Below are 21,978 nucleotides of genomic sequence, written 5' to 3'. Positions count from 1 at the left end.
GCGCCCTCGACGTCTTTGACGTTGGGTATTCGTAATCTGGAAGTACGGTGGCAGCTTTCTGGACGGCTCATCGGTTTTTCTGCTAAAATTGTTTCTTGGACTTCTAGTTTTTTGTGCTCCGAACTCATTTAGGTTCAAGAAAATTGGAAATTTTTATTTCGTGTGATTATTATCGAGGCTACCAAGAATCATATTTGGAGGCAGGACTTGAGTCGGAATGAGCGTTAAATGATGAGTGACAACAAATAATTCAAAATGGTGTTGTTGTGAAAAGTCCAGTTGTGTATTGCGATTGAACAAAGTGGAGAAGAAAATGCTTACACTATGGTCATGGTTGAATATCCGGCCCCGGATCACGAAGCAAAAGCAACAGAGGGTTGCCCGGGCCCCATCAATATCGCATATAGGAGTAATATCATCGCACCGCTGGCGCAGTTCATGTAAGACGACTAGGGATGAGCTACGAGCTGTTATTTGGTGAGATCAATCCAAAACAAACGAATAAAAAAATCTTGCTAAATACGCGCTGGGTCTTTGTCATTTGACGTGGGTCCGGAAGTTCTGAATAACGTTTGGATCAAATTGATGCAAACGTTCTTTAGGGCGGGCTTGCCGGTTCAGCGGAGGTACCTCGAGCACAGCTAGCCTACTTAGAAATGGGTCACCGAAGCTCGGCAGAGCTAACACCTGAGCAGTTCTCTAGGATTTCGGTCATTCGATTTTTTTTGTATTTTTTAATCCGACTGAAACTTTTTTGGTGCCTTCTGTATGCCCAAAGAAGCCATTTTGCATCATTAGTTTGTCCATATAATTTTCCATACAAATTCGGCAGCTGTCCATACAAAAATGATGTATGAAAATTCAAAAATCTGTATCTTTTGAAGGAATTTTTGATCGATTTGGTGTCTTCGGCAAAGTTGTAGGTATGGATACGGACTACACTGGAAAAAATAATACACGGTAAAAAAATTGGTGATTTTTTATTTAACTTTTATCACTAAAACTTGATTTACAAAAAAACACTATTTTTAATTTTTTTATTTTTGATATGTTTTAGAAGGCATAAAATGCCAACTTTTCAGAAATTTCAGGTTGTGCAAAAATCACTGACCGAGTTATGAATTTTTAATCAATACTGATTTTTCAAAAATCGAAATTTTGGTCGTAAAAATTTTCAACTTCATTTTCGATGTAAAATCAAATTTGCAATCAAAAGTACTTTACTAAAATTTTGATAAAGTGCACCGTTTTCAAGTTATAGCCATATTTAAGTGACTTTTTTAGAAAATTTCAGTTTTGCTGAGAAAATTATGCTTTGTTGATACGACCTTTAGTTGCTGAGATATTGCAATGCAAAGGTTTAAAAACAGGAAAATTGATGTTTTCTAAGTTTCACCCAAACAACCCACCATTTTCTATCGTCAATATCTCAGCAACTAATGGTCCGATTTTCAATGTTAATATATGAAACATTTGTGAAATTTTCCGATCTCTTCGAAAAAATATTTTGGAATTTTCAAATCAAGACTAACATTTCACAAAGGCCAAACATTCAATATTACGCCCTTTTAAAATGTTTGTCTTGATTTGAAAATTCCAAAATATTTTTTCGAAAAGATCGGAAAATTTCACAATTGTTTCATATATTAACATTGAAAATCGGACCATTAGTTGCTGAGATATTGACGATAGAAAATGGTGGGTTGTTTGGGTGAAACTTAGAAAACATCAATTTTCCTGTTTTTAAACCTTTGCATTGCAATATCTCAGCAACTAAAGGTCGTATCAACATAGTCCGAATAAGCAAAATATAGAGAATTTTCTCAGCTTTTCAAAAATATTTTTCAAAACTGGGCAAACATGTGCACTAATTTAAAAATGAAAACTGCGACTATTTTCAAAAAGTCACTTAAATATGGCTATAACTTGAAAACGGTGCACTTTATCAAAATTTTAGTAAAGTACTTTTGATTGCAAATTTGATTTTACATCGAAAAATGAAGTTGAAAAATTTTACGACCAAAATTTCGATTTTTGAAAAATCAGTATTGATTAAAAATTCATAACTCGGTCAGTGATTTTTGCACAACCTGGAAATTTCTGAAAAGTTGGCATTTTATGTCTTCTAAAACATATCAAAAATAAAAAAATTAAAAATAGTGTTTTTGTAAATCAAGTTTTAGTGATAAAAGTTAAATAAAAAATCACCAAATTTTTTTACCGTGTATTATTTTTTCCAGTGTAGTCCGTATCCATACCTACAACTTTGCCGAAGACACCAAATCGATCAAAAATTCCTTCAAAAGATACAGATTTTTGAATTTTCATACATCATTTTTGTATGGACAGCTGCCGAATTTGTATGGAAAATTATATGGACAAACTAATGATGCAAAATGGCTTCTTTGGGCATACCGAAGGCACCAAAAAAGTTTCAGCCGGATTAAAAAATACAAAAATTAAAATTGAAGAAAAAAGACCGATTTCGTAGAGAATTGCTCACCTTCCAAATGCCTATGCGAATTAATTGCATGTATAGAATATAAATCTAAAATGGAAACAACTTAATTTGTAAGAAGCGCCCGCTTGGTCCCGTTTGGTTGGTTACACACTAGGCCGTCCCAAAAAAAAAATGAAAAGTTGTCAAATCTTTGGTGCTCACCCCTAGAATGATAGATTAGGATGTCAGGAACAATGTTTTCATACAACAAAAAATTCCCAAAAATGGTGTATTTTTTAGAAATGCGCGTAACAATCATACTAAAGTCATTCAAATTTGGTTGCCTTGGGCTTCAAGTTATAGTTTAATGTCCCCTGAACAAATTCCTGTACATACATGGTTCATAAAAGCTTGTGTGTGGGCATAGCAAGGCGTTTTAGGGAGAAAAAAAATGCATTTTTTAGCTAAAAAAATAAAAATCGCTCCCCAAAACGAGCCAGAATTTATTGCAACATTTTGCTTTTTTTAACATTCAATTCAAGTCCACTCAAAGCCGAGATATTTGCATTTTAGTGAACAAAAAGTGACGAATTTTCAAAATTCTAAGTATATAAGCGTTTTTAGCATAAAACATTGGTTACTATGATTACAAACGGGATGGCATATATTTAGGATATTTTTATTTTGCTCGCTCATAAACGATATTTGTTGATAACATTTAATGAAAAAACACTAGATTCTCTCATTATGTGACGTAAACGACAAATAATCATAAATCAAACTTAATTTTATTAAAGTTCATATATCCAAGCTGTGAACATTCGAATGCAACAAATTCATTTATAAAAAAAATTTTTTTTCAAAAATAGTTGCCCATGTGAGCTTTATTTGTTCATATCGAGAAGATATCACAGAGCAGTACGTATAAATATATCGTTTACGTCACATTGTGAAAAAATCTCATGTTTTTTCATAAAATGTTATTAAAATGTATCGTTTATGAGCGAGCAAAATAAAAATATCCTAAATAATGCCACCCCGTTTGTAGTCATGGTAGTCAATATTTTATGCTAAAAACGCTCATATACTAAAATGCAAATATCTTGGGCCTTGGCTTTACGTGGACATAAATTGAATGTCAAAAAAAGCAAAATGTAAAAATTCTTTTAAGCTGAATGTATTAGTTTTGGGTGCAAAATTTTGTGACTCGTTTTGGAGAGCGATTTTTGAAATTTTTTAGCTAAAAAATACAATTTTTTCTCCCTAAAACGCCATGAAATGCCCAAACACAAGCTTTTATGGACCCGATCCGTATCGACTGCACAGAAATTTTCCATCGGAAAGAACTACCAAACAGGTCACTTAGCGAGTTTGAAATATCACAAGCTTCTTTGGTGATGTTTGAAACATTATAGTTGTTGCTGTTTTGTAATTCAGTGTTACAAATATTTGTAATCAAAGATTACGTAATCCTTAATTACACCTTCGTTTGTTAAATTTGCTATTACAAACAAACTATTATTTCATCGTAATGTTTCCTCATAACAATTTCAAACAAATTCGTTTAACTGAACTTCGAAATGGTTTTCTTTGGTTTTTTTCACTCACACGCCTTCTAAAAAATAAAATTTGAATCTTGTTTTTTTTTCTTTTGTCAAATAAGTTAATTTGGTCCTGCTCAGAGCCGTACCTTGGGTCCACGGCGCCCTTGGCGAAGCATCAATGTGGCGTCCCTCTCAAATTTATAAGCATTTTGATAAATTGATGTTTATTTTCAATGATTGCTTCAATTAGTTTTGATTTTAAAATTGCACAAATTCAGAAACATAGTTATTTTATGTTTTATTTTTCAAATAATATGAGATAGGTTGAGAAAATTATTGTAGGAATTAAGTTGGCAGTATATTTTCTCAGATTTCATAAAATCGATTATTATATCAGTGTTTTAATTTTTTTAAATGTATTTTTCAGATAAATGCTCAGAATTCTCAATCATTATAAATTTTGCTATATAACTTTTTAACAAATTTAATATTTTTCAAGCCTGCTTGATTTGATCTAATCTAGTATTAATTTAATTGTATAAACAAAGAACTTTCCCAGATTTGTAAAAACATTAGCTGATTTGGCTTTGGGTGGATGATGAAACTTATTTTAATGATAATATTATGAGCATTATAGTAGGTAAAAAAAAATAAGCTAAGGAATTTTTTATTCATTTTTAGTGATTTGCTCATTCGATGCTTGAGAATATTTTTCATAATTTATTTTTTTTAATTATTTATGTTTTGCATTATGTTTTTCATCGTTTTTCAATTTAGTTTTTATTCGTTAAATTACATTTTATATTCTAGTAAATTATTTTTTGTATAAATCAAAACCTGTTTTCATTAGGGCCCAAGGAAAACAATCAGACTTCCCTGTTCGTGACATTTTGGCAAGTCAAGATGTGCCACATCTTCTCTGCTTGTACCGCTTCCTAAAGTCAATTAAAGTGCATCTGTAACAGCATCAATCTCGCAAGCATCGCCACCCTGCAACCTAGCAATAGTAACATCTGATGAAAACTAGAACCTTAACCCGCACAGAAGCAATAGTCCGTCCTTAAACATAATGTATTATTTACCTCGAAACAGCCGCGAGTATTCGGCTTTCCCCCTTTACTAACCCTAGCTTTAAGTAATTATGTAAAAATAATATCCGGCTCCTTAAAACTTTGGTAGATGAGCCTAAATAAATAAAGACAGTTATAAAAAACAACCTTGTTTTCAACCAAAAATATTAATATAATAGTAGTTTATGCAACAAGTTGCAAAAAGATGATTTTTTCAGCACGAGTTGTACATTTGAATGGATTTTTTTTTATCAAACGCCCATGTGTAAAGTAAATTCACCGTTCAAATAAAAATAATGTTGAAAAATGTTACTTTTCGATACTAGTGCTAAAAAGTAGCACTTTTCAGCACTGGTATTGAATGGTATTAATTTTCCACTCTGTTATTTTTGGTAGAGAAAAGTAGGCCGTTTCGTCGTTCAATAATGACAGGAAAAGTAATTAGTTTAACGACGGAATTGCAAAACAAAATATTTTTTATTAAAATTTAAAAAGTTAACAACACCGGTTAAGCTAAAACCAAAAAAGTGATGATCAGAATAGCTTGTGTGCTCTAATAATATTGGTTTATTGGCGAAAGTTTACTGCAGTTTTCCTATTTTAAAATGCACAAAGTTGCTTAAAATGGGAAATCGTGCTGAAAATATTTCATAGGCCATTTTTTAAAAACTCGAGAATGTCCAAATTTGACCATATTTTTTCACAATTTAGCTGATTGTAGCCCACAGCAAAATTAACGTGAAAATGACAAATAGTTGGACAATTTTTTAGTCTGGAAGGTATGACTCAAACTTCATTATGCAACGGTCCAAACATTTATACTGTTTTTATTTTGAGAAGCTCTTCTAGAACTCCTTCAACTTTCTATCGAACGAAGTTGACTTTATAGCTGTCGGCCACCATTGCTAGTACCAACCACTAGTGTCTTCCTTTTATCTACAAGGACTTCGCCGCCCTGGGCTCCTAAGTGTATGAAAGTATGGCACGGAGCGACGGCGCCGAATACCCATATTTACACAAAGAATTTTAGAGCGCCCGCCGCGGGATTCGAACCGACGACCTCTGGATTGTGAGTCCAGTGCGCGGTCCGATTGATCCACACGGGCGGGACGACTTTCTATCACTTTGATGAAAAAATAAATTTAGCATTTAGTATGAATTTTCAAAAACACTTCGATTGAAATATTCATAGAATTGTTTTTTGTCGCCCCTATTTTTTATATTCTTAACTAAATTGTCTAGTTATTTGTAGTTCTACTTTATTATTTGGCACCCTTTCTGTTTCGAATACCTAATGGAATGTTATAACTGACATGCAAATTTTGTACAATCATCGATTTCGGCCAACTGCGCAAACTCCTAGGTACGGCGCTGACTTTATACTTTTGCCTTCCTCGCTGAGGTAAGGCTATAATCCTGCTTTAAAAATGAACTTCGTATAAAAACGTCGTAGACCCACCTTCATGTGTACATATCGACTCAGAATTGAAAACTGAACAAATGTCTGTGTGTATGTGTGTGTGCATGTGTGTGTGTATGTGTGTGTGTATGTATGTATGTGACCAACAAACTAGCTCATGTTTCTCGGCACTGGCTGAACCGATTTGACCCGAACTTGTTGCATTCGACTTGGTTTAGGGTCCCATAGATCGAGTTTTATACAGATTGAAGTTTCGATAAGTAGTTCAAAAGTTATGTATAAAAATGTGTTTTCACATATATTTGGATCTCACTTAACTGTATGTAAACTATGTCCAGGTCCATAATCCGACCCATCGTTGGTTAGGTTATCAAAAGACCTTTCCAACGAGTCCAAAACATTGAAGATCTGGCAACCCTGTCTTGAGATATGGCCACTTAATTGATATTGATATACTTTTTTGAAGCCGGATCTCACTTAAATGTATGTAAACTATGTCCATCATGCGACCCATCGTTGGTTAGATTATCAAAAGACAACCTTACCTCGAGATATGGCCACTTAAGTGATATTGATATACTTTTTTGAAGCCGGATCTCACTTAAATGTATGTAAACTATGTCCGGATCCACCATCCGACCTAATGTTGGTTAACTTATCAAAAGACCTTTCCAATGAGTCCAAAACATTGAAGATCTGGCAACCCTGTCTTGAGATATGGCCACTTAAGTGATATTGATGTACTTTTTTGAAGCCGGATCTCACTTAAATGTATGTAAACTATGTACGGATCCACCATCCGACCCACTGTTGGTTAGATTATAAAAAGACCTTTCCAACGAGCCCAAAACATTGAAGATCTGGCAACCCTGTCTCGAGATATGGCTACTTAAGTGATATTGATGTATTTTTTTGAAGCCGGATCTCACTTAAATGTATGTAAACTATGTCCGGCTCCACTATCCGACCCGACGTTGGTTAGGTTATCAAAAGACCTTTCCAACGAGTCTAAAACAATGAAGATCTGGCAACCCTGTCTCGAGATATGGCCCCTTAAGTGATATTGATGTACTTTTTTAAAGCCGGATCTCACTCAAATGTATGTAAACTATGTCCGGATCCACAATCCGACCTATTGTTGGTTAACTTATCAAAAGACCTTTCGAACGAGTCCAAAACATTGAAGATCTGGCAACCCTGTCTCGAGATATGGCCACTTAAGTGATATTGATGTACTTTTTTGAAGCCGGATCTCACTTAAATGTATGTAAACTATGTCCGGGTCCATCATCCGAGCCAACGTTGGTTAGGTTATCAAAAAACCTTTCCAACGAGCCCAAAACATTGAAGATCTGGCAACCCTGTCTCGAGATATGGCCACTTAAGTGATATCGATGTACTTTTTGGAAGCCGGATCTAAAAAATAGATGAAACTTGTGTACAGCCATTGTTGTGAGGAAGGCTCCAACCACATAGGTGGATTAAGTTAGTTTTTTAAGCTATATTCAAAAAAATATTCAATATTCAATATATTCAAAAAAATCAAGAAATAGTCTAGCGTGACGTCACAGTCTCACGTACCCCCTCTCCCTCCTAGAGCATGACGTACTTTATGGATGACGCCTACTCGGTATAAAATTCTTGAGTATAATTTCATAAGATTTTTTTTTATTCATAACTTATTTTTATTAGGTCCTTTTAGGTGCTGTGACCAGGTTGGGACCGAGGATCGTTAAATAACTAATATATAACAAAAAAAAAACAACTCCTTAAACTCCATACTACATGACGAGGGTTATTTGGTCCAAGCGGGTCTTGCAGGTCTTGAACCTGTCGATGTACTTGGAAAAAATGCCCCACAGCTCAGCCGAACTGTAGAGCACCTCCCCGGTTTCCTCCTTCGTGGCTCCACCTCCCCGGCTTCCTCCTTCGTGGCTCCACCGTCTCGGGAGCCACTGCTTCCTTTGCTTCTTCCTGTGGGGCGAGGGCGATCCTTCGATTTTCCATCCGGAACTGCTGGACTCTGCTTCTCCGCCTTCCTTGCCGGCGGTTTCGGTTTCGACACCTGCTGGCGCCTCTTGATGAAGTCCGCACTCTTGGGACAGCTGCGGTCCGTGGCTTCGTGAGCTCCAGAGCAGTTGGCACACCGCTTTGACTCTGCTTCTTGGACTTTGCACTCGTCCGTCTTGTGGGGACACCCACAGTTGTTGCACCTCCCCTTGAGGTGACAGTTCCTGGTTCCATGACCCAGCTGCAAGCAGTTCTTGCACTGAGTCACGTTCGGCCGCTTGTTCCGGTAGGCCTCCCACCGGATGATAGTGCTTGCCACAACATTCATAGCTGAGAGCTTCTTCAGATTGGAGTATCCCTTGGGGAAGACCACAATGTACGGAGTTTCGGCCACGGTGGACTTTTCCTCCCGCTTGATGACATGCACCTCCAGCGCGTCCAGCTTGAGATCCCTCTTCAGCAGGTACTTGACCTCATCCGGTTTCAGTTGATCAGTTAAACCACGAACAACGACCCGGTGAAATCGTTCGCTTCTTCGGCCGTGGGTGTAAAATTCCACTTTCTTCCTCTGGAGAACTTCCTGCAACTTGTCAAAATCTTTGACAGAGAAGCAGGTCACCTTGGTTCCAAATCGGGTTAGTTTGTTAATAGGATCGAAACCAAATTTACAACCTTCCACTATCGCCACGAGCTTGTAAAAATCTGTGGTGTCCTTCACCACAAAAGGTGGTTTCTTTTATTTACCTGCCGACTGGCGGAGTGGTGGAACCGCCGGGACGTCTCCTCCGCCTGCTGGGCTGGCATTGTTTTTGTTTTTGTTTTCCGCTAGCGGGCTGAACTTATTGTTGTTGAGCAGATTCTGCTCCACTTTTTCTTCTCCGACGATAGCTCCGGTGACCTCAAGGAACTTCTTCCGCTTCCGATTTCCGGGGATGAGTTGAAAATCATCTGTTTCGGAGGTCTCTGCCACCTCCATCCGTCAAAAAACTCGAGGCAAGCAACGTTGCCTTTAGCGCACATCACAACACGTCTACTCTCTCGAAGCTATCGTAGCCAAGTGAATTTCATAAGATTCAGTGTGATCTTGAAATGAATGTATGTTAAATAAATACATCATTAATTTTTTTAAATTTCATAAAATGGAAATTGATACCCGACAGTTTAAATTTTCGAAACTTGGTTATGTCTCAATCAATCAAAAAATCATAATTGAAAAAATGTCGATAACAATTTAATTCAAATTCATAATGTTGTGCATCTTGAGACATTTTCGCTCGATTTTTTAAACCGGAAGTCAGCTTAATTCTTTTTTTAATTTTGTTCAAACTTTGTGGGACCCCAGGACCAAACAGAAATTTAGCATCACTTTTTTTGTCCAATCAATCAATCATATTTCTCCAATTTTCATAGCAAAAAACTTTTTGTTAAATTTTCAGTTCCAACTGTTTTTTTGTTTTCAATTGTAACTTTGCCGAAGAAAAAATATAAAAATTTAAAAAAGAACATTTTTTCGTAGTTTTTTGTAAAAAACTTTCCATTTTTTTTTGTCTCAGAAGAACATTCCTTCAAGAATAGCTTCCTTATCAAATTTGATCGGGTGTCACCCCTGCAACATTTATTTTTTCAGTCTTCAGGTAGTTTCGAATAAAAACTTGCATTTTTACTATATGTGAATTTTCAGCTTCATCATGACTGTGTTAGTTATTTTAAAGTGTCACCCCCATCTAAAATCAACATTTCATAAAATTTCACTTATATGTATTGTTTGAGAAAGACTATATGTATTTGTCAGATACTTGATAGTTTGTTATGAACATATTTCAGGTCATTGTTTTATCCCCTTCAGCTCGGGTGTCATCCCTAGATGGGTGACACCCGGGGCGCCCCCACTACCCTGCTTTGTACGCCACTGATTGCGAACCGCTAATTGATGGTCCCTCTCACTAACATTCGCGATGAGAGAGTAAATTCATGAAATATAAATTCGTTTTTACAATAGTGAACAAAAATGAGATGAATTATGTCTTGCTTGTCATTTTATTGAGGGCGCAATCTGACATCAAAATATAAGCAAAATAAATCTTACTTTACGGAACATTATACTACGATAGGATAAGAAGTTTACAAAAATAATTTATATAAAGCAACAAAACTGTTAGTTTATACTAGTCAACAAAAAGCCATACAATTTATTTAAGTTTAGTTAGTTAGAATGATTGCATACAATCAAATTATTGAATGCGCATACGGTTTTCTACTCACCATATTTCAACAAAAAAAACTGTAAATGTCTTTTGATTTTTGTAAACAAAAATACATATTTGAAACACAACTAACAACAACAACTCTGTTAAGTTTTATTTTTAAACCTCAGTCTGAAAGCTAGTAAATTTACACAGTAAAAAATTGTGTTAATTTGGAAGGTGTAATTTTGGAAGGTTTGAATATTACATCTTTTATGATGTAATTTTACCTCAATTTAGACTCAAAAAGTGATATTACTCAAGAAAAGCGGTAAAATTACACATTTTTAGAGGTAAAATTACAGTTTTTTTTTGACATAAAAGATGTACTCCTTCCCAGATGTAATATTACCATGATTTTTTTTACTGTGTACTTACAACAATCAGAATCGATCCTAACATTGCATAAGTTATGAGATTTAATATCCAAAATATTTTGTTTTTAACAATAACTGGCAAAACCCAAATTAAAAATATATTTTATTCGTTTGATTTAGATTGTTAATAATTAAAATGGTGTTATCTTAAGAAATAAACAAAACAAGTGTTTGTTATGTAGTATTGATCTCATGGTGTAGACTTTCAATCCCGATTGATGCCGTATGCGCATTTTAGGTTATTTAGTTATTTGTTATTCAACTTACCAAAGAAAGCCAAATATTGGTAATAAGTAGTTGATTCTTCTCGTCCTATAATCAACATTTATTTGAAAATAAAGATAAAAATGAAAAAATCAAAGGAGCATTTAATGTGCGCTAAAGTAAAAGGAATAAAATATGATTGTGTTCGAAATCTTGAATCATATGTTTAGATTTGTAGGCAATTATTTGGTGTATCTTAATGGATCGGAAACACCTGAAAAAAACACAACATGCACGTATCATTATGACATGTACCCACTCAAAAGCGACATTGATGCACTTCACAACAGTTACATTTTGTTTTTATTTCTTTGTAATTAGTTTTTTTTTCTTGGATTTGGGAATTTAATTTAACGGATTTTAGTAGAAAATTGATCTGGCATTTTGTTTTATAATCTATCGTGCTACTTGAGAACACATCTGTTCACTACTGTTTCTCCACATTTAAACTACTAGCTTATTAAGCTAACCCAGACAAATCAAGAGTGTTTGGCATGTGACGGAATATACTAAAGAAACAATGGAGAGACAAAATATAAAGAATCGAGGACTGCAACAAGTAATTGACCAAATTATAGTTCAAAGGTAACCTTTTATAAAATTTATTTAAATGGTTTCTCCATACCAAAAGCAATTCAATCGTAATTCATTGGTAACCCAGTGCAACAAAATATTAGAGTTAACTGTTACACCTAAGTAGCTGATGCCTTTTATACTCCTTCTTCTTATTATCATTTTAGAGGTAGAAATAAAAAAATCGTTTTTTGCAATATGGCAACTAAATTTAATAACAACCTGATAAAAACTTACCAAACTATACTGTACTGACCGATTCTTCAGCCCCTCTAAAAAAACAACACCCAAATAAAAAGGAAAAAATAAATAAACTGTTCGCACTGCAACTCACAGGTTTTGGCGGTCTCCATAGCAGTATTCCTACCGGAACCTAAGCGTCCAAAGGGTTGAATGGGGGTGTACCCAACACACTTCAACCAAAGTAGCTGATTCAATAAAAAAACTCCTCTCCAATGTAGGGGGACAGGGGGTAATATGCACCCCCTAAGGGAAAACTGTGATTTCTCAACCATTACAGCATTACTGTGGAAGAATTTTGTTCGATGTTCTAAAACAACTATTATTCTTCGTCATCCATGAGAAAAAAGTCTTAAAACATCTCAAAATTGTACGAAAATATCAAATTTCTAAAAACATTTTTGATTCATTTCAAACAATAATGCGGGGCAATATGCACCACAACATTGGGGCAAAATGCACTACAACAACGGGGCAAAATGCACCACAACATGGGGCAAAATGCACCGGGTAAAAGCAGTTTTCACTAGTCACCACTAGATGACACCGCTGTTTTTACAAAGGAGCTTCACAGCGGTGCATTTTGCCCCGACCACGTTTTTTGCAGAAAGTTTAATAAAAAAATGCATTTTTTGATGTTTTTGGACTCATCTATCTACAGAATTGTGAAGATTATGGCAAAAACTATACACCTCAACACTTACAATAACAATAAATGTTTTTTATATTGTCCAAAAATCATAATGAAAGTTCAATGAAAATTAGATGAAAACACAACATTTTAAAGTTTTGCAAATAAATAAAGCTGTTTTTATACTACGATGCTCAAATTTTTCCAGCATGTTTTAGCAACGTTAAGCTTCCAATTTCTATGATTTTTTCCCCGTAACTTCTTTCAAATACCGAGAAAAGCAGGGGGTGCATTTTGCCCCGGGGGTGCATATTACCCCCTCTCCCCCTATGTAACTCAGGCCTGTCAGAATAAAGCTTAATATATCTAAACAGCAATTCCATTTGAAAAGAGCCTAAACCCAAAAAAAAGTTCTCCTATCGAGCTCAAAATTTTTCTGGGGGTTCCTTGGCTAAAATAATCAGACCCGTATTTTTTAGTTTGGCCATTAGGGTGACCTACATCGTGCTAGGGTGGCGATGGCAATTTTCGTCATTTTTCGCAAAAACAGCTTTAAAAAAATCATATCTCCGCGCCATTTTATCCGATGTTAGCTGTCTTAGAAGCAAAAGAAAGGGTGTGAGTTTGGTTATTTGGAAAAAATTGAGCCCTATCGGAGAACTTTTTTCGGTTTAGGCTCTTTTCAAATGTAATTGCGTAAATTAAGAAAAGAAATATTTAGTAATAAAAAAAGGACAATCAAATCAATTTGAAAATGTTTGTGTTTCCTATTTAAACAATATTTAATTAAAACGATTGTTAACATAATTTATTATTTTATTCGTTAGATGTTTTTTTATTATGGTAAAATATGTTGATCAAAGTGTTTCTATATTGCATTTTTTCTTAAAGAGAAATTTAAAATATGCGATAAATAACACTAAGTGAATGAAGTTGATTAAAGAATCAGAGAATATGCTACATTAATCACGTTTAATACCTTTGTGTCAGAAAAAAATACAACCTTATGCAATGTTAATGTGCAACAAATCTTAATATTTTGTCTCGCTTTGTGTATGAATCAATAGTTCATATGTATCGTTGAAAAAAAATATCTCTTAAATTGTGTCATTTTAACTGTGGATGCCATTTTGTTTTAAAAATTGCAACAACGAATAAAAAGATTTAAAATACAATATTAAGTCGCTGCTCATACCGGGTACATGCCACTTACCAAATTTAACCATGCGTTTGTGGTTAGAATCTGATTCTTCTCATCCTAAAAGTACATGTAAACTATTTTAGTTTTAGAACTGTAATGGAGCTTCAAGTTTACAAAAAAAAATCAAAATTGTACCATGTTTCAGCAAACGCATTGTTACCTAACTTTTTAATGCTGTAAAGATAAATATCAATTTTCGTCTACAAACGTTTTCCAACATTTTAGAAATCCGACCTCGAACGCAATTTTTCCATTTTTTGCACCCACTTACCACATCTATGATTTGCTGCAAAGTCAATCCAAATTTAACCTCCAAAGATTCCGATTCATTCGCGACGGGTCGTTCCAGTGTGTTGTACGTTGCAAGCAAGTTATTCAGCAAACGTTTTTCATGGGGTCCTTGCAAGCTGTCTGTGAACAGAAAAGTTTTTTTTAGTAATTATTGAAATAAGTTTATCATTTATCATTAGTCCCGCCCGTGTGGATCAATCGGACCGCGCACTGGACTCACAATTCAGAGGTCGCCGGTTCGAATCCCGCGGCGGGCGCTCTAAAATTCTTTGTGTAAATATGGGTATTCGGCGCCGTCGCTCCGTGCCATACTTTCATACACTTAGGAGCCCAGAGCGGCGAAGTCCTTGTAGATAAAAAGGAAGACACTAGTGGTTGGTACTAGCAATGGTGGCCGACAGCTATAAAGTCAACTTCGTTTTTTTATCATTTATCAAATTAAGTAAATTTGTGATATTACATTTTAACTATCACAAATTAAAGTCTTAGTACATCCATGCGGGAGTGTCCTAATCCTCAAAGTAATTTGGCAGAGGCTCTGCAAATGAATCTCAGAAGAGGCGCCCAGTCAACTCAATCGGAATTCTGAAACGGAATGCAATTCGAATCGTTTACGTATTCCGTTTCAAACGCAACAACCAATGCGTACACGGAATCGGTTGTTGCGTTTGAAACGGAATACGTAAACGATTCTAATTGCATTCCGTTTCAGAATTCCGATTGAGTTAACTGGGCGGGATCCAAAGGACGGAGGATCTAAACGTTGCTCCTAGCATTAATCGCATTACATCAAAAAACTAACTTAATCCACCTATGTGGTTGGAGCCTTCCTCACAACAATGGCTGTACACAAGTTTCATCTATTTTTTAGATCCGGCTTCCAAAAAGTACATCGATATCACTTAAGTGGCCATATCTCGAGACAGGGTTGCCAGATCTTCAATGTTTTGGGCTCGTTGGAAAGGTTTTTTGATAACCTAACCAACGTTGGCTCGGATGATGGACCCGGACATAGTTTACATACATTTAAGTGAGATCCGGCTTCAAAAAAGTACATCAATATCACTTAAGTGGCCATATCTCGAGACAGGGTTGCCAGATCTTCAATGTTTTGGACTCGTTCGAAAGGTCTTTTGATAAGTTAACCAACAATAGGTCGGATTGTGGATCCGGACATAGTTTACATACATTTGAGTGAGATCCGGCTTCAAAAAAGTACATCAATATCACTTAAGGGGCCATATCTCGAGACAGGGTTGCCAGATCTTCATTGTTTTAGACTCGATGGAAAGGTCTTTTGATAACCTAACCAACGTCGGGTCGGATAGTGGAGCCGGACATAGTTTACATACATTTAAGTGAGATCCGGCTTCAAAAAAATACATCAATATCACTTAAGTAGCCATATCTCGAGACAGGGTTGCCAGATCTTCAATGTTTTGGGCTCGTTGGAAAGGTCTTTTTATAATCTAACCAACAGTGGGTCGGATGGTGGATCCGTACATAGTTTACATACATTTAAGTGAGATCCGGCTTCAAAAAAGTACATCAATATCACTTAAGTGGCCATATCTCAAGACAGGGTTGCCAGATCTTCAATGTTTTGGACTCATTGGAAAGGTCTTTTGATAAGTTAACCAACATTAGGTCGGATGGTGGATCCGGACATAGTTTACATACATTTAAGTGAGATCCGGCTTCAAAAAAGTATATCAATATCACTTAAGTGGCCATATCTCGAGACAAGGTTGCCAGATCTTCAATGTTTTGCACTCGTTGGAAAGGTCTTTTGATAATCTAACCAACGATGGGTCGCATGATGGACCCGGACATAGTTTACATACATTTAAGTGAGATCCGGCTTCAAAAAAGTATATCAATATCAATTAAGTGGCCATATCTCAAGACAGGGTTGCCAGATCTTCAATGTTTTGGACTCGTTGGAAAGGTCTTTTGATAACCTAACCAACGATGGGTCGGATTATGGACCTGGACATAGTTTACATACAGTTAAGTGAGATCCAAATATATGTGAAAACACATTTTTATACATAACTTTTGAACTACTTATCGAAACTTCAATCTGTATAAAACTCGATCTATGGGACCCTAAACCAAGTCGAATGCAACAAGTTCGGGTCAAATCGGTTCAGCCAGTGCCGAGAAACATGAGCTAGTTTGTTGGTCACATACATACATACACACACACATACACACACACATGCACACACACATACACACAGACATTTGTTCAGTTTTCAATTCTGAGTCGATATGTACACATGAAGGTGGGTCTACGACGTTTTTATACGAAGTTCATTTTTAAAGCAGGATTATAGCCTTACCTCAGCGAGGAAGGCAAAAATAACTTGATCCGCCTATGTGGTTGGTGCCTTCCTCACTCTTTACCAATAATGGGTAATATGATGGATTTGATCTATTTTTTTAGATCCGAATTTCATCTACCGTGGCATTGGGTCACCCCTGATAACGGTATTATTTTTGATCCGGAAGAAAAAGGACACAAATATCACTGAAGTGGTCATAACTCGAAACAGGGTTGCCAGATCTTCAATGTTTTAGACTCGTTTGAAAGGTCTTTCGATTACCTATCCAACGATGGGTAGGATGATGAATCCGGGCATAGTTTGCATACAAATCAGTGAGATCCGGCTTCAACAAAGTGCATAAATATCACTTAAGTGGTCATATCATGAGACAGGGTTGCTAGATCTTCAATGTTTTGGACTCATTGGAAAGGTCTTTCAATTACCTATTCATCGATGTGTAGGGACGGATCAATGTTTTGGACTCTTTGGAAAGGTCTTTCAATTACGTATCCAACGATACACAGCAAAAAATCCGATGGTACACGGATAGAAATCCTGTCCGAAAAACCGAAAACTAATTGTTTTAAAATCGACAACATCGATTGTTTTCGATTTCGTTTACAATGTTTTCAAATATGAAAACATTTTCTTCGATTTCGAAAACTTTTGTTTTCGAAAGCGGAACTTTTTCCGTCACCCTTTTTGGGGAGCGTAACATCTGTCAAAACGCAGCCTAAATCAAAACGTCAACCCGAGGTTGATGACAGTTTGTTTGTTTTTTTTTTGTTAATGTTTGCGAGAAAAAAATCGTGACTGGTGGCCCGAAAGTAGCAGGTTCCGTTCCGAGGATGGTGGCCAAGTGGAAGACGTGTAGGTCGTCTATGCTGTCCAGTTGTAGCTGCAGGTTTCGGAAGTGCCGAAATCACATGGCCGAGAGAAGTGAGCGAGGTCGAACCGCACCGCCAGCATCGATCCTGACGTGCAAGAGTGAAGGAAAGGACGAGCAGAGTGTCAGTTCCGGAGTGGGAATAGGGACCATTGCCCACGGACAAGCCCGAGAAGGCGGACTGCGGAATAATAGGATCGCCGGAACCAGAAGCAACATCGAGAGTTACGAAACTAGCGACGGGGACGAAACTGACGCTTTTGCCCTCCTCCTCCTCCTCCTCCTTCTCCTCCTCCTCCTCCTCCTCCTCCTCCTCCTCCTCCTCCTCCTCCTCCTCCTCCTCTTCCTCCTCCTCCTCCTCCTCCTCTTCCTCCTCCTTCTCCTCCTCCTCCTCCTCCTCGTCTTCCTCCTCCTCCTCCTCCTCCTCCCTCCTCCTCCTCCTCCTCCTCCTCCTCTCCTCCTCCTCCTCCTCCTCCTCCTCCTCCTCCTCCTCCTCCTCCTCCTCCTCCTCCTCCTCCTCCTCCTCCTCCTCCTCCTCCTCCTCCTCCTCCTCCTCCTCCTCCTCCTCCTCCTCCTCCTCCTCCTCCTCCTCCTCCTCCTCCTCCTCCTCCTCCTCCTCCTCCTCCTCCTCCTCCTCCTCCTCCTCCTCCTCCTCCTCTTCCTCTTCCTCCTCCTCCTCTCCTCCTCCTCCTCCTCCTCCTCCTCCTCCTCCTCCTCCTCTCTCCTCCTCCTCCTCTTCCTCTTCCTCCTCCTCCTCCTCCTCCTCCTCCTCCTCCTCCTCCTCCTCCTCCTCCTCCTCCTCCTCCTCCTCCTCCTCCTCCTCCTCCTCCTCCTCCTCCTCCTCCTTCTCCTCCTCCTTCTCCTCCTCCTCCTCCTTCTCCTCCTCCTCCTCCTGCTGTAGGGGCCACTTTCACTGCATGACGAGTTGAAGAAAGTAGTCAACACTAGGCTAGCCACGCAACTGATGCAGGTACGTCCTTCGAAAGCTTGATAAAATTATAATGAAAAAATCTCCTATTCGTTATCGACCGACCTAATTGACCTTCATTCCGCAACAGGCAGCGACGCCAACATCTTCACCAGATCTGCAGCCACTTCGAATTGAACCACGGCAATGAGGAAAGCGACCCGGTAAACGGTTCCACGACGAGACGAGACGCATCTACCGAACTCGAGCTCCGTCGGTATCCTGGAGGAGATCTCAGTCAAGCCCTTCCACACACACAAATAGCCCATCCACACACACTTTGTTACACCCTACTAACAATCTTCAATTCTGCATCAAAAATTATAATTCTAAAATTCTAAAATTCTAAAATTCTAAAATTCTCAAATTCTAAAATTCTAAAGTTCTAAAATTCTAAAATTCTAAAATTCTAAAATTCTAAAATTCTAAAACTCTAAAATTCTAAAATTCTAAAATTCTAAAATTCTAAAATTCTAAAATTCTCAAATTCTAAAATTCTAAAATTCTAAAATTCTAAAATTCTAAAATTCTAAAATTCTAAAATTCTAAAATTCTAAAATTCTAAAATTCTAAAGTTCTAAAATTCTAAAATTCTAATTCTGCAGTTCTAAGTTCTAAAATTCTAAAATTCCCAGGTTCTAAAATTCTAAAAGTTCTAAATGAAGAATTCTAAAATTCTAAAATTCTAAAATTCTAAATTTCTTAAGGTTCTAAAATTCTAAAGTTCTAAAGTTCTAAGGTTCTAAAATTCTAAAGGTTCTAAAGTTCTAAAATTCTAAGGTTCTAAGGTTCTAAGTTCTAAGGTTCTAATTCTAAAGGTTCTAAAATTCTAAAATTCTAAAGTTCTAAAGGTTCTAAAATTCTAAGATTCTAAAATTCTGGAAGTTCTAAAGGTTCTAAGATTCTAAGGTTAAAATTCTAAAATTCTAAAATTCTAAAGTTCTAAGTTCTAAATTAAAATTCTGGGTTCTTGGATTCTTAAGTTCTTGGAGTTCTAAGGTTCTTAATTCTTAAATTCTAAAATTCTAAAATTCTAAAATTCTAAAGTTCTAAAATTCTAAGGTTCTAAAATTCAAAATTCTAAAGTTCTAAAATTTCTAAAATTCTAAAATTCTAAAATTCTAAAGTTCTAAGGTTCTAAAATTCCCAGGTTCTAAGGTTCTAAAGTTCTCAGGTTCTCAGGTTCTAAGGTTCTAAGGTTCTAAGGTTCTAAGGTTCTAAATTCTAAGGTTCTAAATTCTAAGGTTCTAAATTCTAAAATTCTAAAATTCTAAAACTCTATAATTCTAAAATTCTAAAATTCTAAAATTCTAAAATTCTAAAATTCTAAAATTCTAAAATTTTAAAATTCTAAAATTCTAAAATTTTAAAATTCTAAAATTTTAAAATTCTAAAATTCTAAAATTCTAAAATTCTGAAATTCTGAAATTCTGAAATTCTAAAATTAAATTCTAAAATTCTAAAATTCTAAAATAAATTCTAAAATTCTAAAATTCTAAAATTCTAAAGTTCTAAAATTCCAAAATTCCAAAATTCCAAAATTCCAAAATTCCAAATTCCAAGGTTCTAAAATTCCAAAATTCCAAAATTCAAATTCCAAAATTCCGAAATTCCAAGGTTGCAAAATTCCAAGGTTCTAAAATTCAAATTCCATAATTCCAAAATTCCAAGATTTCAAACAAAATTCCAAATTTTAAAATTCCAAAATTCTAAAATTTTAAAATTCAAAGCTTCAAGAATTCAAAATTCTAAAATTCCTACATTTTTAAATTCCTAAATTCCTAAATTCTAAATTACTTAATTTCTAAATTCTTAAATTCCCGAATTCCCAAATTTACAAATTCACTTATTCATTTAAATTCCCAAATTCAAAAATTCCCAGATCCACACATTCCCAAATTCCGTGATTCTCAAATTCCAAAATTCCCAAAATTCCAAGATCCCAAATTCCCAGGTTCTTAAATCCCAAATTCCCAAATTAACAAATTCTTAAATTCCCAGATTAACAAATTCATTAATTCCCAGGTTCTTAAATTCCCAGATTCACAAATTCCCAAATTCCGTGATTCTCAAATTCCAAATTCCCAAATCCCAAATTCTTAAATTCCAAAATTAACAAATTCTTCAATTTTCAAATTCCCAAATTAACAAATTCTTCAATTCCCAAATTAACAAATTCACTAATTCCCAAATTCTCCAATTTACAAATTCCCAAATTCTTAAATTCCTAAATTCCTAAATTCCTAAATTCCTAAATTCCTAAATTCCTAAATTCCTAAATTCCCAAATCCCCAAATTCACAAATTCACAAATTCTTATATTCCCAATTTTCTAAATTCTCAAATTCCTAATTTCCTAAATTCCTAAATTCCTAAATTCCTAAATTCCTAAATACCGAAATTCCTATATTCTTAAATTCCTAAATTCCTAAATTCCTTTATTCCTAAATTCCTTTATTCCTAAATTCCTTTATTCCTAAATTCCTTTATTCCTAAACTCCTAAATTTCTAAATTCCCAAGTTCCTAAATTCCCAAATTCTCAAATTCCAAATTTCCAAAATTCACAAATTCCCAAATTCTTAAATTCCCAAATTCCTAAATTCCCAAATTCAGGATTCCCAAATTCCTAAATTCCCAAATTCTCAAATTCCCAGTTTCCAAGATTCATGATTCCCAAATGCTGGAGTTCCCAGGTTCCTGGGATTCCTGGGTTCCCAGGTTCCCGATTCCCAGGTTCCTGGAATTCCCAGGTTCTCAGGTTCCCAGGTTCCTATTCTTCAGTTCCCAGATTCCCAGATCCCTAATTCTTCAGTTCCCAGGTTCCCAGGTTCTGGTTCTTAAATTTTCAGTTCCTAAATTCCTAAATTCCTAAATTCCTAAATTCCTCAGTTGTCAGGTTCCTTGATTCCCAGATCCCCAGTTCACAAATTCTTAAATTCCCAGGTTTCCAGATCCTAATTCTTTAATTCCCAGATTCCCAGGTTCTTGGGTTCTCAGATCCTCAGGTTCCTTAATTCCTTAATTCCTGGGTTCCCAGGTTCCTGGGTTCTCAGGTTCCTAAATTCCCAGATATCCGGATTCCCAAGGTTCCAGGTTCCCAGTTCCCAGATTCACAGGTTCCCAGATTCCCAAGATCCCAGGTTCCCATGTTCCCAGGTTCCCAGGTTCCCAGGTTTCCATGTTCCCAGGTTCTCAGGTTCCCAGATTCCTAATTCTTCAGTTCCCAATTCCCAGATCCTAGTTCTTCAGTTCCCAGATTCCCAAATTCCTGTTCTTAAATTTTCAGTTCCTAAATTCCTAAATTCCTAAATTCCTAAATTCCTCAGTTGTCAAATTCCTTAATTCCCAGATCCCCAAATTCACAAATTCTTAAATTCCCAAATTTCCAAATCCTAATTCTTTGATTCCCAAATTCCCAGGTTCTTAAATTCTCAAATCCTCAAATTCCTTAATTCCTTAATTCCTAAATTCCCAGGTTCCTAAATTCTCAG

The 21,978-nt window shown here is 36.0% G+C and overlaps 1 protein-coding gene across 8 annotated transcripts in view; it reads right to left on the bottom strand.

The window, feature by feature from the left end:
* The window catches only part of LOC6043756 (neuronal acetylcholine receptor subunit alpha-7), a 100,427-nt gene that overhangs the window by 49,966 nt on the left and 28,483 nt on the right, over positions 1-21,978 (bottom strand). For 5 of the 8 annotated variants that reach the window (XM_038254485.1, XM_038254486.1, XM_038254481.1 and 2 more), the window contains exons 2-3: positions 14,285-14,424; positions 11,372-11,416 (exon numbers count right to left, since the gene is read on the bottom strand). In XM_038254485.1, coding sequence (XP_038110413.1) covers positions 11,372-11,416; positions 14,285-14,424 — 185 coding nt within the window. Of the gene's footprint in view, positions 1-11,371; positions 11,417-14,025; positions 14,071-14,284; positions 14,425-21,978 lie in introns of all 8 variants that reach the window. The other 3 variants (XM_038254482.1, XM_038254484.1, XM_038254480.1) reach the window with 1 other exon arrangement.

This window comes from Culex quinquefasciatus, chromosome 2 (genome assembly GCF_015732765.1).
Source record: "Culex quinquefasciatus strain JHB chromosome 2, VPISU_Cqui_1.0_pri_paternal, whole genome shotgun sequence".
In the NCBI taxonomy this organism is placed as follows: Eukaryota; Metazoa; Arthropoda; class Insecta; order Diptera; family Culicidae; genus Culex; species Culex quinquefasciatus.
This window is presented reverse-complemented; position numbering and strand designations above follow the sequence as displayed.